The sequence below is a fragment of the Falco punctatus genome, assembly GCF_963210335.1.
Source record: "Falco punctatus genome assembly, chromosome: 12".
NCBI lineage: Eukaryota > Metazoa > Chordata > Aves > Falconiformes > Falconidae > Falco > Falco punctatus.
The window spans coordinates 27321325-27337021 of NC_137592.1; the positions used below are offsets into that span (position 1 = coordinate 27321325).

Sequence of the window (15697 nt, forward strand, 5' to 3'; positions counted from 1 at the left end):
AAAAGTGACACATGCCTCTCCATTTTCTACCCATGTCAGGAAATGATCAGTTAGAAGCAGCAAGCTATGTAACCCCTCAGGTTGAAATGCATTTTCAGTGTGTTCCTAGTGTAAGACTCTACACCTATTATGAATGCCACTGCGAGTCCTGAATGGATTTTGAACTACATTCCAGCAGTCATCTAAGTCACCTTCCACGCATCTAAACACAAGGAGGATCAACCCTACAATACCATTGATACAGAAATTATACGCCATAATACTAAATATTTTTCAAGGTGTATTTGAAATCAATGCTGTTTGCATTTCACACCGAAATATGGGACTAATATTAAAGAAATTCCTCAATCTTGTAAGTTGACTTATATTCATTTTATTATAAAATAAATACAAACCAAACCATTTTTACAGAAACAGATAAAAAAGTTCTAGTACTGAGTCAATAGGGTCTGCCTAGAACTTTTAGAATAGCATCAATGCAGAAGTCAGTTTCACAGAGAGGAAAAAGTAAGAGAAAAGGAAAAAGCAAGAACCTTAAGAATGGCTTCCAATCAAGATTGCAGAGAGGAATCTGAAAGACCAGATATTCTCAGGTGGACAGGATTGTGCTTATTCACAAATTTCTTCAGGAAACGAAACCTCTCCACCTGAGCTTTGCAGCCTTGGTGTGATACATATTTAAAGTACTTGCAATCTAAGCAGAAAAAAAAAGAAAAAAGTATTGTAAGTTTTACCATGATACAAGCAAATACAAGATGCCTTCATTGTTTAAATAACATGCGAACATCTATGAGTTTTCAGTAATGGAAAGTAATACAATAATCTAAAAAATGCACATTACAGACATAACTGCAGCATTAAATTATCTATCCTCATTTGACCCAGAAAATATTCTACACTTACATAATTGTATGCTGCATCTTTCAAAATATTTTTCTCTTTTGTTTTTACTCTTCAAAAGGTCAGAAAGTAAAATTTCAACAGTGTAAAGCACCATTGATTTCATACATTAACTTATTGTGTTGGATAAGGAAAAAGAGTGTCTCATATTGACACCAACAAGCACAGAAACTTCATTAAAGAAAATTAGAGCTGGAACAATTTTATTAAGTCACCTGCAAATAAAGGCCGGGAGACATTTGATAACATATTACTGAAAACAAAAAATGACTTTCAATATGAGAAACTGTTTCATGAAGTCCAAAAGATATAGAAAAGCTGACAACGAGCAAAGTGCCCATCAGCCAAACCATTGTACAAACCACAGTTTCCACACCATATTCTCATTCTCAATTAAACAGCAGCTTCTTGGCCTGATACTCCACTTGGTTTTGGCAGCATTTCAAAGAACACTACTGAAGAGGTCATGATCTTCACCCTCTTACCTAACTGCTAATGGTTTTCTTTCAAGAACCTCCCCTCTCTTTCCTGCATTACAAACACCTCACTGTCCTTAATGGCCAGCTGCTTGCAGTATTCACCCAGACACTGCCTAGGCTGGCATCCAGCAAGCAAGCTCTCCACAGTCCTCACAACTTTCACTCAGAAGCATGTTGTGTGTTTTTGAAATTATGGCTTGAGGGTTGAACAAGGTAAATAGTATTGTGACTGCTTAACAAGGCCAGATACAACAGAATGCTAAACCAGCACAAGACCAAGTTATGCAAAATATGCCTTACTGTCAAATACCAAATGATTTAAGTATTTTCTCATGTTCAGCTTCAAAGACAACAATCTTTCCTAGAAGAAAGAAACCACGTTTCTTCCAAGGAGTAGATCAGCTGCATCCTGCCTCATTAGGACTAGAACTAGGCTTTGTTTCTGTTCTATGTAGCCAAAAGGAAAAAATATTTATTATTACCCTTTCCCAGTAAAATTCCAGCCACCAGAGCTTTTTCATATGAAAGGCTTTCATTTTCCTGCCAATTCCTTTTTGCTAAGTAACGGCTAAAATGGAAGGCTGGCCACCAGTCCTTTCTGGATTTCCACTCTTGCTTGATCCAGTCAAGATGCTTCTCAGAGCTAGGAAAAGGTAAAGCAAGTTACAGAAAAGCTTAAATTGGGATGAGAAGATTATTTAGGAGTCACTGAATTTTATAATCAACTTGCTACAAGTCTCATAAATTGCTAGTATAGACAACCGACCTTACACTGCAGACCAAAACATTAATCTAAACAGAAAGAATCGGGGTTTTTTAATCCCTGGCAACACTAGGGAAGCAGGAAGGGAACTCTAGCAGCCTTATTTAGACTTGGCAATAACACAGATTATGGTATGAAATGAAGCAAACCTTTGACTTGTGTGCCAATTTGTCAATAATAATAAAGTTTCTTGAAGTTTGTCAACATCTTAGTAGTATCAAGGGGTTGGTTTGTTTTTAGAAAAGGTTTGTGTTACTCTGTGCATACTCAAAGACTAACTTATCCCAATTGTTATTCAATAAAGACCTTAAACCAAGCATTTCAGCAACAAAAACTACCTACAACAGGAAAGTGATATTCCCATGAAAACAACCAAGATGCCCAGTATATTTCAAGATACTCTGAAGTTGTCTTCAAACACAAAAAAGCAAAGTTAGAGTATCATACCATTTTTATTAACTCTCTGCAACAACACTCCTAGCTTTAATCCACTTGCTTCTGGATCTTAATAGCAGATGCTGCAGAGATGGCAATAAAACAGCAAAACAGGTCAAATTAAGTACTGAATTAATTTACTGTAAATATACAGGGCTTAAAAACACAACACCTTGTTTGTTGGGTAAAAAAAAAAAGTCTAGACATTAGAGGCCTTCTGGGCACAGAGTGTCTGAGATTGCTTCTGAAATCAGAGGCCATGTCTGTCAGTGTTGGCAAGAACACAGGTGTGGGCTCCACTTTAAATAATACACTGGCTGCATTCTGTAACAGCACCATCACACAACACACCAGCCTGTACCGTACCAGCTATGCCCCTACTGCAGCCCAGCAATTCTCAAACCAGCTCCAAATACTCTACACAATTACAAAGCAGCGGACTCAACAACTCGATTCCCTCCCCCGCAAAAGAGGGAGATTAGCAATGGGCAGCAAATACTACCCAAACATCTGAGTAACTCTTCCTGCATAACCATGTAACCTGGTAGAAAAAAAAACCCAACCCAACACAAAAAACCCACATCATTTTTTCAGGCAATGATAATAATGGAAATTTGGAAGTCTCCTCAATAATTTCTTCCTTCCTCCCAATGAAAGCACACTGCAGCCAAGCACTGCCACAGAACTCAGGGTAAGCCAGACATCTCTTAGGTTACCAGCAGGAAGAGAAAGGCTATAGGGTGTCACTTTGTCAACTGCCCAAAGGTGGAGACTTGACACATTTGGTTTTAGCACATTGCAGAGATACTTACATCACAATTTGTTTCACCTGTCTTGCCAAACAGCTCCACGCTTTTACATTTTCCTTCCAGCCAGCGTAATCCAAGGCTGAAAAAATGACTTCTAGCCCCAACCGACGCTTTTTTCTTTTTTCTGGAAAAAGATTAGGCTGATTAGTTAATTACTTAGATCAAGCTGAACTCATTAATAAGCAACAAGTGAAATACAATTCTCCATCCTGCCTCCTCAAATGCTGCTAACTGTCCCCGTGAACTGGGAGCTCCCCCCGTTGCCTTCTGTGCCTTGCAAGAGATAAAGTTAAGGAGTACTTCCTGGCTCTAGAGCACAACTCATACCAGAGACGCTGTGTCCCTACTCCCACCCTGCTCAAAATCTGCTGACGCAAGAGGCACACACAGTACCACTCACTTATCCCACACTGCCTCGCTTACAGTAATTGCTGTTTCCAAAGCTCAATCAGTCCTTCCGACTGGCACCGCTGTCCAACATGTTCTTCCCATAAGAAGGGAACACAGTGCCTCTAGAACACTTCAAATCCTGAGATGCCACCAAAAAAAGAAAAATCAAATCTGGGACTGATATGAATAAACCAGCCATTTCACATCACTAGTAATGTATCAGCAGAGTTCTTAAACAACGCTTGACCTATCACAGCAGGTAAATGTGGAGAAGTTATGTTTATCAGTATAAGTTTCTTCAAAAAAAATCAGACTGTCCTGATCAGCTACAAAAAGTTAGCAAATGGGTCACACAAGACCAGAAAAAGGCAGGTTTTACCCAGGAGGTTGGTTTTTTCCCCTCCCAAAGAAGAAAAGCAGCAGAAGAGAGAACAATCTTATTCAAGGCCATTTCACCAATCTGCTGACATGCTAGAACATTCCAGGTCACTAGAAGGCAGACAGCTTAGAATACAATTGATCAGCATGGAAAAAACCAGTCTCCAAAGAAAAAGATGTTTCTACCAGCTTGAAGATAAAACTCCCTTGAAGACAAGGAAGATTTTGTCTTTGATCAATAACAACAAACTAAAGCACAGACCCATCTCAATTCCTCCAGAAGAGAAAGAATAATTTTAAAAAAATAAATCAAAAGACCCTAAAAAGGGAATGGAGACCCTGGCATTCACAGAATTGTTTAGGTTGGAAAAAAACCTTTAAGATCATCAAGTCCAACTGTTAACCTAGTGAGTAGGGCATCTCAAAAAAAATTATTTTTGAGATCCTGGCCGTGCCTTACAACAGTTTGCTTTGATCAGCCTTTAAAATGAGAAACGCGTTTGTTTACAGGAGTTTGTAAATGCCTGCTCACACATCCAGTTTAAAGGTTCCTGTGATTAGAAAGTTGGGGTTTGAGGGCTTTTTTTTATTATAAAAAAAACTACTTCAAAAAGCAGAAAGAAGGCTGGAGAATAATATTACTCTAGATTAACATAAAGAAAAAGAGCAAAGATATTTAAAGACTTACTTGATTTTTGAAGCATGATATTAAAATCTATCATTAGCTCGTGAGAAGGAACAATATCATACAAGATCTGAAAAATAAAAAAGGAAACAACAAAACCCAGGTACATTATTTTAAAGTGAAAACTTTTGAAGCCTTCTACCTGATCAAGAAAAGCACAGGCTTTTGGTTATGAAAATTAAGCACCTGGTACCTTAGTCCCTTGATACAAAGAACAACCATCTAGGTCCATTTTGCACATCTGTGACACAATGGATGAAATACTTTGATGGCTGCTGAAAAACACCGCATGTGACAAACATAACATTCTCAAGGAACAGCCCAAAACCCATCTACTGTGTCATTTTTAGAAGGCAACATCATTTCCTTCCTAGGCCAGTTCTAGCTCCCCTGTCTGCTGCTCTGTGCATTGGATCACAGTTTCTAGACCTATGAGACCAGTTCTTTGATTTGTGCTAAAAAGCACTGAGAAGGCAGCATTTTATACATACATGCTACAGTTTAAAAGTCTAAACTTTATGAAGCTGTTTTAAAACACCTGCCCTAACGAAAGCACATTAGTGCCATCAAGTGGCAAAACAAATTGCAAAACTTTGTTTCCAAGAAGCTACCAAGACCAATGAGCACAGGCAAGGAAAGCAAGAACGTAAAAGCAACTATACAAAAGCCTAACTCAGCAAGGCCTTGTCTGCCAACAGCCAGCAAACATTAACTTCTATTTTAGCTTAAACGCACAGATTGAAAACAGAGAAACTAATGGCTAGGCAGGATCAATATGTGAAAGAGCAAGCACCTAATCATTTCTTCAACATATAAAGGTCAAACTGTAACAGAAATCAATGCATGTTTTCTACAGGACTGCTGATACAAACTTCTGGAACCATGTAAGCATGCTCTCTGAACTTGTTTACAGACTACAAGAAGTTATATGATGTATCAGTTAAAGGCAAAACAAAGACTTGAACTCAAAGACAGTAAAGGATACTGTTTGCTCCACCATTAGCACCCCTGCCACTAACACTCCTGTAACCCTCCACTTCCCTCAAAGAATACAATGGGGTAAGTAATGTTACAGGAGTTCAACTGAACCAAACTCTTTGACCACCATGCAACATGAATTACCACAGACTGTATCTACTATGTAATATTTACCTTCAGTGCAGATATGAGTGATTTCTTTGATTCACCATGTCTCTTCAGGAACTGATAGAGGTAAACATGAGCATTGGGATTAGCAGGAAACTTTGAGTTGTAGGCATACTCATTTAATACTTGGCGGGCTTCGTTATGATCTCCATAGAACTCCAGCAACTAAGAGAAGTTAAGGCTGTCATTAGTCTGCCACAGAGTACAAATCAAACTCTTACAACTAGTTTCAGGCTGCCACAAAACTACCCATTAGCACAGTCTGTATACAGGAGCCCAGCATACTAGATAAGATTAAGACCAGTGTATTTTCATTTTACTGACTACTCTTATCAGATAGACACAAAAAAAATAAGTCACACACTACAGGAGAAAATGCCTTTAACACCTACTTAATTGTCAGAGAATTACCAGCACTTGCTCACTGCAAAGAAACACTGAAAGCAGCCTGCCATGTCTTTAAAGAGAGAACTTGGCAGCTGTCAGTGCCAAGATGTGCTTTAAGTCAGAGCTTACCAGCACTGACAAAAAGTAAATCTTACAATCTTTTTGAAATTAACAACTTTATTTCTAAATTACAAATTCTAAGCAGATACTTAAAAAAAAACCAACAAACAAACTCCCAAAAAAAATCCACAGAGTGGGACTGCATGTTTGGTGTCTTTAACAATTACTGTATCCAGAAAAACACTCTTACCAGAAAGAGAACTTGTTTTCAGGAATTTAAACAAAGCAGCTGTGCTCCCATTTCTGTACTAGTACCATGAAAACAAAATATGCAAGCCGTTTGTCTATTTCTATCTGTGCATTGCCAGGAAAAAAAGTCCTTTTTGTACTCTGTGCAGGCTCTGCAGTTCTACCAGGAGTAAACTGTGCTCTAAATCAAATCCAGTGAGATACATGTACAGATGTGTTGCTTTTAAAATACTTTGTTGTCACCCACACACATATACGTATGTCTGCAGACAGACATCTTAATGAAAACTAGACAAGAGAAATGCAAAAGGAAGATATCTATAAAACATGCCCTTACATCCACATAGCATTTCACAAATTGATCCCAGACTCCAGGTATTTCAATAATCTCCTTTAAGTTCACTGCCGCCTTCCGAAAGCAACCGTGCATTTCCTGTTCAACAGACAAGTCTTCAAATCCATCCTGACCTACCAAAACATGAAAGAATGCCAGAAAGTTAGCTCTGGTCATCAAAAAGAATCTCGAAGAAGCTGTGCACCTATGAGATGATCACATTTTGCAAAGCAAGGACTCCAGTCAGAGAGCTTCTAAGAGGTCTTAGTTTCCTCAGTATTGAAACACATTTTCACTGGTCTTCATTCAAATTTATTATCACCCAGTTTCAACTTACAGCGCATGATGGGTAGTATTCCAAGACAAGATGCTACCAGCACGAGATTCATAAACCAAATTAAATACTAGTTTTCACAGAAACAAGTAGTGATCCAATGTAAATGATAATGCACATCCAGTAGATATATGCAGAATTAGATGCCACACACAAGTAGTACGTTTAAAGAAACTGAAGTTCAAACACAAGTTTTGGGGGTTTTTGCTCAAAATTCTAGCAGCAGTCAAGCACTTATTAAGCCACTGCTATAAGTTAATACGTTCATTTGATCACTATTTCAGGTCATGCTGGCTGGATATAAGAAATGTGAATCAGAGAGAAAGTTTCAGAACACCATTTTTGCATCACTATCATTGCCGATATAGAATCACATACCACGCTTACCATCAAATTTTGAAGCCTAGTAAAGCGAAGGTGTCATTGCAAACCATGATGTCTACACAAGCAAGTAAGCTGAAGTTTACAGCTCAGCATAAAACACACTCACCATGTTCCAACACGATGCTCTTCTGCTTCGACCAGCTATAGTAGTCCAACAGTCCCCTGTAAGCCTGAATCAGCTTTATTTCTTTATCCTGAATGACTCTTTGTTCTCCAAATCTCCAGCTTTCTGCCAGGCACAGGTTTTGGTAAGCTTCATCTGTTAGTCCATTACAAAGGAGATGAAAGGCATGCTCCAAGCAAACCTGCAATTCAAGTAGTCCATACCACAGCATTTCACATCACAAATGGCGAGATTTTCAGCAATACAGCAAAGGTCTACACAGATGTGCAGGGAAAGAAGGGACTCATTACGGACAGGCATATAAAATATTGCAAACATGGTTAGTAAAGTATTTTACTTAGAAGAGCATTTTACACATATCCTTTTATCGAAACAGTATCTTTACAAAGAATTTTGGAGGAAAACAGGAATGAGAGAATGAGTGTCACAGGGGGCAGGAAGATGAGCCAAGGACCTAAGTAATTTTTTCTGTGTGAAGATGGACAAGAAACATCAGTAATTAAAAGCATATCTGATACACAAAGACGTATCCCTGGGAAGGGAAAGGGCTGAAGCTCTTGAAATCTGTGGGGCAGAAAATCGCTCATCAGGTGGGCAGACACTCAGTGGTACTTATCAAGGCTGTCTCAAAAACCTGCTTCCATTAACAGGTGCTGTACCTACTCAAAAAGATCCAGAAATGTCCTGAGGAAATCCAGCTGGATTACATTTGCTGCTTTTTCATTTGGCTACCCAACTGCAGAACACCTGAAAAAGGGATATCCTACCACCCTATCATGGTGATCAGGCACTGGATAAAAGTCTAAACCTTCAGTTAGCTCTAGTAACCTCTTGTATAGAGCTTCCGTTGAAGGCCTTAAACAAATGTAACAGAATGAAAGATAGAAGCACCACCACAAGTGAGAAACAGTCAAGGAAACCAAAACACTGTAAGTCTGAATGAGCCACCACAGGGAAAACAACTACATATGGGTGATACAAGAGTCCACAGTATAGTGAAGACTCACCTTCAAATACCTTTTTACTCCTAAAGTTTTCATCTGTTCTATGAAAGAGTTGAACTCTTTCATGTTGCTATGTGAATGATGGCACAAAATTTCGGTTCCTATTCTCCAAATGATCTATTAATACGGAGAGATTAAAAAATAATCTTAGTACAGAAGTGGCAACAGTCACTGTATATAGTCTTCTCAAACTTACAGTTAGTGTAACATGAAAAAATGTACATTTGAATTGCAAATAAAATAACAATACTAAATATTACCTACTACTATGGCAACCTAAGTACTCATCTAGAACGACTTTTACAATCATTCAGTGGGTGCTTCATAATTGCTCCTTACAAACGCAGTGCTCTAGCAAAGCTTATGAAAACTGCATTTGTTAGAAAGTTCCCCTCCAGTTACCAAAAATTTGTTTTCCTTCTATATGAACCCACTGAGACACAAGGTATGCACAATTCTTTGAACTTAGTAATAAAGATTATTTCCAATTAGATATAGCTTTCCACCTAGGTACATTTGTTTTCAAGGTCTGCCTACACAATGTAACAAAAAGTATTCCAGCAGGCTAGCCATATTCAAGTACTCCATTTATTTTAACAGCTCTGATCCCCTTTCCTCCTGCTCCTCAGTACCTGCTACAAGTATTGCAAGTATTGGGGGAGCTGGTAAAGACCTAAACAAGCCACTCACTTTCAAACAGATTCTGACTGATGGCAGGCCAGTGGCAGGCACGTATTTACTGCTTTTCCATTTTAGAAGACTACTTTAAGATGACTTTTCATAGACATGGTTCTGATGGAATTAACTTACACCAAGCAAAGTTTCCATCTATTGTGTCATGGGCCTACATACGAAAAACACACACCCCCCAAAAACCCCGAAAACAACACACCCACAAAACCAGCCTGCAAGCCCATAGAACTTTTTGGCAGCACTGAGCACTCTGCCAGGAAAAACATGGAACAGCACGCAGCTTCTAAGCACCCCTGAAAGTGAGATCTCTGTGAAATTCAAGCTCCAGCAATGCTAGTTAAACCCACAGCAGAGCCATGCCTGTGCAGAGGCTGACTCCTGGTAAGTAACTGACAGCATGCTGCCTTGGGCACTATAAATCATGGCATCTGGTGTACTTTCTGTATCCAAGAGTTTCTACATCAACATCTGAACAGCGGCTTATTTGTATTTGGAAGCATTTGGGTTTTGGGGGTATTTTGTTTGCTTTTTGAGTTTTAAGAAACTAGTTTAGTTTATGAATGTTGCTTAACTTTTCAGGTCTTACCTCTGTTGTTTTTTTTTTTAATTAAAAAGAAAAAATCAAGCCTGTGATTAGTTAATTAAAACAAATGTTGGCCCTGAAGTATTATAGATGCTTCTTACAAGTATTTTTTCAACTGCAAAAGAAAAAGAACTCTGATAAGGGACATTGGCTTACCTCTGATGGACCCACATATTCCCTAGAGTAGTCTTTCTCCAGTGACTCAACATATGAGGTCATAAATTCTGCAGCCCTTTTCCACTGCTTTTGTAGTATGGCATCCTGAATGTAATTTAAACACGCTTCCTTGCTCTTCTTGAAGTTTAATTTGTGTTCATGGGAAGATGCTAAACAAAACAAACAAAAATCAACTAAGCCCACAAACATCACAGTGTCTACTCAGATTAACAGTGTGCCTATTATTTCAGGATCTGTCTTATATGATCTTTCTCAGACACCACAAAAAGTGATCTTAAGCTATGTGGTTTTGAAGGTAAATACACCTGTTAGTCTGCAGGGAAGCAAGACTATGGTAAAAGCTGGAAAAAATATTAAATGGTGTTTTCTACAAGCAGCACACAGCTGTAGACACCTGAAGCAGTGGAAAGCCAATTATTACATACTACTAACCTACCAGAATTACAAGACCACAGCGTTTTGATAACTTCACGGTACGTTTTGTTATATTTTGAGGACCACTCTCTTGCCTTACTAATTATCATCTACATTTGTGACCTTGCTGTGTTGAAGATTTGCATACACACATACAAAGAGGCCACTCCAGTACCAAAGGCTTAGAAATTCCCACTATAAACAAAGATAAATGTAGAGAATTACTTTCCTTTGAGTGCAAAACTGCAAAGAGGCCACTTATTCTTTTTACATGGATACTGGTTCAACTCCTGTTGTAGCACAAAACTGAAACCTTATTTCCACAGCTGTTTAAAGCTCATGACTGTACAGCACGATCTAACATATCCCTACAATATGCTCAAGCCGTAAGGGCCTTCCATAAAGCCCTCATCAAACTACCTCTAACCTGGAAGCTGTAGGTAAAGGAACAGCTCCAACACTGGCTCGAAGCAGTTTTATTACAGCACATTCTACAAAATCACCTCTAACTGACCTACCTATAGGTCTGGTCTTCATGCCTATGTCTAACCTCAGAGGATCCAAGTACTCAGAAAATAAAATGCACAGCGAACACCGCAAGGTAACGCAACAGGGACTGCGGCTACTGTAGGTAAGTCCTACAGAGCAAGTTGCTGAGAAGTTGATGTGGACAGAACTGGTGTGAAGTATTTCACTACAGAGCTATTTCATATACTTACATGGGTACATACGTATGTAACAACTCCGGATATTTTAGAGTCACCTGCACCCACAAGGCTTTTACCAGTCCCCTCCCGGCCCTTACTGGCGGTCGGGCCGCCCCCCCGCCGCACCGACCCCGAGAGCACCGGGAGCCCCAGCGCCTCCCCGGCGGGACACCGACGGCGAACGGCGGGGGACGGATGGGGTGGGGGGAGCGGCAGGCCGGGCGCGGGGCGGCGTTCCTCCGTCAGGCTCGGAGGGGAGCGGGGCGGCGGCGCACGGGCCCACCCCGGGCCCAGTCCCCCCTTACCGGGTCGGTAGAACTGCGGCGGCAGGAAGGGCAGGTGCAGGCCCGGCAGCAGGGCCCTCCTCGCCTGCGCGGCGGGGCTCCTCGCCGCCACCTCCTCTTCCTCCTCCTCCTCCTCCTCTTCCTCCAGCGAGCTGTCCATGGCGCCCGGGGCAGGCCGCCACACCCGCGGCGCGGCACCGCCTCACCGCCTTCCCCCCCGGCTACCGCGGCCAGCCGCCATCGCCGCCCCCTGGGAGGCCTTCCGGCCCTGAGCTAACGGCGCCGAGCCCCGCACCGACAGCGGGCCGCTCCGTGAGAGAGGAGACCGGGCGGGCCCAGCCGCAGCCCAGCGCCTCGGCCGGCGGCCCCTCAGGCTGCCCGGCAGCGCGCCCGCCCGCAGGGAGGTGTCGCCGCGCCGTGCCCGGGGGGCGGGAGTGCTGCGGCGCACGCGCGCGGCGCCATGGCGGAAGAGGCGCGTTTCTCCGCGCGCCTGCGCGCTGGGGGGGACGCGGCCACGTGAGCGGCAGGGCGCGCGCGGCGGCCGTGGCGGTCTGGGCCGGGCCCGGTGGCGCCCCCGCCCCGCCCGGCTGCGGCCCTGAGGGGGCGTCGCTCGGCACCGCTGGGGCTGGGGCTGGGTAGGGAGCGGCGCAGGCGGCGGGGCCCGGGCACCCGGGCTGAGTGGCCGGCAGGGTGCCGTGGGGGCTGGCGCCCGTCCGCAATCGGTCCGGAACGAGCGGAGAACGCGGGCCTGTCTGCAGCGGCGGGGAGGGGCGGCGGGGCCGGGAGCGCATGAGGCCCTGCCGAGGAACCATGCTGCCGCCTCCCGGGCCCGCGCAGCCGCCGCAGGCCGGCTTTGCCTGTGGAAGCGGGAAAACGAGGAACGCCGGCCGGGGGTGAAGCAGGAGGGGTCAGGGGGAGCGTGGGACACCAGCTGGGCGGGTTCTGTGGCGGGGCAGAGAGATGTTTAATTTTACACGCAGTATAATCCCAGCGTTACTAAGAACCGTGACTAATGCAATGGTTGCTCTAAAAGTGAGAGTTAACCAGATCCTGTTGTCACAATTTCCATTACCAATACATTCACGTATTGGTACTTTTCTTTTAGTTTGTAATTTAGAACATCACGTTCGACAGAAGAAGGGGGTTCTGAATATAGTTCTTGTGCCTTGTAGATCAGTAATGCTGCCTGTGCTCTTGCAGAGCACCTGGATTCTAGAAACCTGCCTGCCTCAACCACAGAGTCTGGTTGGTACAAGTTTGTGCTGGAACTTGTTTCTTTAAATCACTTTTGGCAACTGGCTTTGCCATGGGGTATTGGTATGTGTAAAGTCCAGCTTTCCAAGTAAGAATTTCCAGGGTTTTTTTCAAAAGAGCTCTGCCATTTCAGGGTGAGTAAATCATAAACTGGCTCAGATTAAAGGTTCATGTAATCCAGTATCCTGGTTCAATTGTGATCCATAACGAGCGTCAAGGGAATACTACAAGGCAGAACAGTTGTTTGTAGCATCTAAACATTTGATCTTGGTATCATACCTTAATATGACATTTAATAAATGTGTAGGGTTAGTAGAAGCCTACCTTTTTTTTTTTTTTAATTCCAGTATATGACCAGCATTTCAGTTCATAAATATTCTATATTAATAATTAACGGACTTGATGATAAACTGTTATATAGCACCACTTCTTTAGCAGTGCCATCATTTTTGTCAGCCCTTTATAATTTGTACCTCATATGAGTGTCTCATTGATCGTGGGTGTTCCCCAAGTGTGGTGTCACTTCCTTCAACATTTCTGATCTTTTGTTAGGTTGGTACCCTAATTTTACTGTCCAGTTTACCCAAATTTATTTCTTGAAGTTCTCCCATTTGCTTAGAAGCACGTTTATGTTTGGCTTGTTATTTTTATCTTCTTGTGTCATACATGAGTGCGAGTCTTTGCTGATTCTTACATAAACTTAGCCAACTGATCTTGGTAATGGGTATCGGTTACTTTAGTAGATACTCGAGTGCAGGAGAGATGGGGGAACTGCTTTGGAACTGTAGATACATACAAAACGTTAGCTTCCTCATGTACAGCAGGGCTACTGTCACAGTTGAATATATCTGTTTCCAAGACGGGTTGAAGACTGGAGGAAATTTTGTCTGAAATACATAAATTGATCTAAGTGAAATATTTATCTTTGTACGTCACACGTTGGAGAAAGGTGGTTATGTTAATAAGCAGGTACATCATCACTATAAAATACTTGAAATTGTTGAGAATGCTGGATGGTTGCAGTGGTAAACTCATGTCTGCGTATCAACTGTGAGCTACTCGTTATTGCCCAATAAAGGCAATGACTTGTGCAAGAAGTATGTGATCTTGTTTTTCTTCACATCTTCCTTTCTTGCCCTTGTCTTTATGACCACAGACACTGTTAGCTTTTATCTTGGTCTTTTAATAAAGATAAGCTTGATAACCTCATATTGATGGGAAATTACGGAACAGCTCTGTCTTCGCAAGCAATTGGACCTAAAGATCAGGCTCGGCATTAAGCCACAAGAAATGTTAATGTCAAGGGAAAAAGGACTTTCATTTTACTCATCATAAAACATGACTTGCATATATTTACTTCTATATTGCAAATTGTGATAAAATTCACTTCTAAATGTTATGAGTTAGGCTTTCTTAGAGCCTTTTATCAGCCACTATCAGCAATGGCAAATAGGTATCACCTTATTTTACAGGATGTGAAATACAAAAACATCAACCAAATTCCAGGGGGGGTGTCAGAAATACTGTGTACTACAGCTGCGATACTGTGCTAGCCCTGGGGAGCGTGTGTGAGCACTGGGTGAAAGAATCGTTGTGTGCCTGTAGCATGTGGATGTTTGCTTAACCTCAGGATTGACTGGGCTGCAAGAGATGGCAAGATGTCCAAGGTACGTCGGGCAAAGGGGTACCAAAACTATTCATGGCAGCACTAAGGAAGGTACTTGTTTCTACCTTGATGCTTTTGCATAATATGACTAGGATATTAAACTGCTTGAGATAGGGTCTGAAAATGAAATGCTTACATATTTTTTAGAGATTCTGTAGCAGTAACAAAGCTTGGGTCTTAGGCCCTGTACAATGGGGCTGTGGATGTGAGAGTATATAGAGCAAAAGAACACAGGCAGTGCACTAATGCAATTATCAGTGGTGATGGCTAACTCCTGTAATAGATTGTGCAAAAGGGCTCTTTAAAAAGCCCCTCAGCTGTCCAGTTGTCCTTTGATGTGCACAAAAAAGCAGAATCTTTCACCTGGACTATCAGTTCTGCCAAGCGCCTATTCATTTTGGGAGCAGCTTCAGAATTTGCCCTTTGGAAAGATAAAAAAATAATATATTTTTTGCCATTTGATAAAGCAGCAAGAAGACTCTCTTATGTTACCTATCTCTCCTTGGCTGCATCTTTTATTGTCTTTGTCATAATCACTGTCAGGGGCTCTGCTGAACAAGTAATGTGGGTCTGAGAAAGAGAAGCGAGAAGTTTTTTCTCCTTTATGTGACCATTGTGACTTCTGCTGTTATTCTGCTATGTTAGATCTCTAAAGCAACGTAGAGGTGATGGAAGTGAAGAAGAGGTAATGGTGGAAGTGCGGGCACACTTGTAGGTAGCGCATCTTTTGGTTTCCAAACATTCCCAGTTAAAACGCAGCAGCGGGTGGAAGCTGAAGCTGGGAAGAGCCAGAGCAGCCCGGTGGGCTCCAGCCCTTCGCCCGGGTTAACCCCAGGCTCTCGGGAGGTCACCCGCTGTGATGTGCCCGCTGGGTGACGGTCGCTCCCCTCCAGCGCGGACGAGAGGGAGCGGCCGGTGGGTGTTTGGACCTGTCGGGGCCCGGGGGCAACAGCACCTTCTCTGCACGGGGCCCGAGCGCCGCTCCCGTCACTTAAACCCGCCACTAACACGCACAAATGCGGGGCAGACGCTTCGCCCGCAGCCCTGCGGGGCGGGGG

The 15697-nt window shown here is 42.5% G+C and overlaps 1 protein-coding gene across 1 annotated transcript; it reads right to left on the reverse strand.

Moving 5' to 3' along the window:
- Nucleotides 1-350: 350 nt before the first annotated feature.
- TAF1A (TATA-box binding protein associated factor, RNA polymerase I subunit A) lies at nt 351-12171 on the reverse strand. Its single transcript, XM_080408704.1, has 10 exons — nt 11741-12171; nt 10294-10463; nt 8865-8978; nt 7840-8038; nt 7019-7149; nt 5992-6150; nt 4843-4909; nt 3390-3510; nt 1862-2022; nt 351-694 (listed from the first exon to the last, which is right to left on the reverse strand). The coding sequence occupies exons 1-10, from the start codon at nt 11877-11879 to the stop codon at nt 552-554; spliced, it is 1404 nt and encodes a 467-aa protein (XP_080264830.1). The 5' UTR covers nt 11880-12171; the 3' UTR covers nt 351-551.
- Nucleotides 12172-15697: the final 3526 nt, after the last annotated feature.

What these genes read in the sequence shown, in the direction of transcription:
- TAF1A (XM_080408704.1), bottom strand. Translation starts at nt 11,879, where the DNA reads ATGGACAGCTCGCTGGAGGAAGAGGAGGAGGAGGAGGAGGAAGAGGAG. An exon ending in GCCGCAGTTCTACCGACCCG is followed by an intron (nt 10,464 to 11,740) that starts GTAAGGGGGGAC and finishes TGTTTTGTTTAG; the next exon opens with CATCTTCCCATGAACACAAA. An exon ending in CACTCATATCTGCACTGAAG is followed by an intron (nt 4,910 to 5,991) that starts GTAAATATTACA and finishes TTTATTTTTCAG; the next exon opens with ATCTTGTATGATATTGTTCC.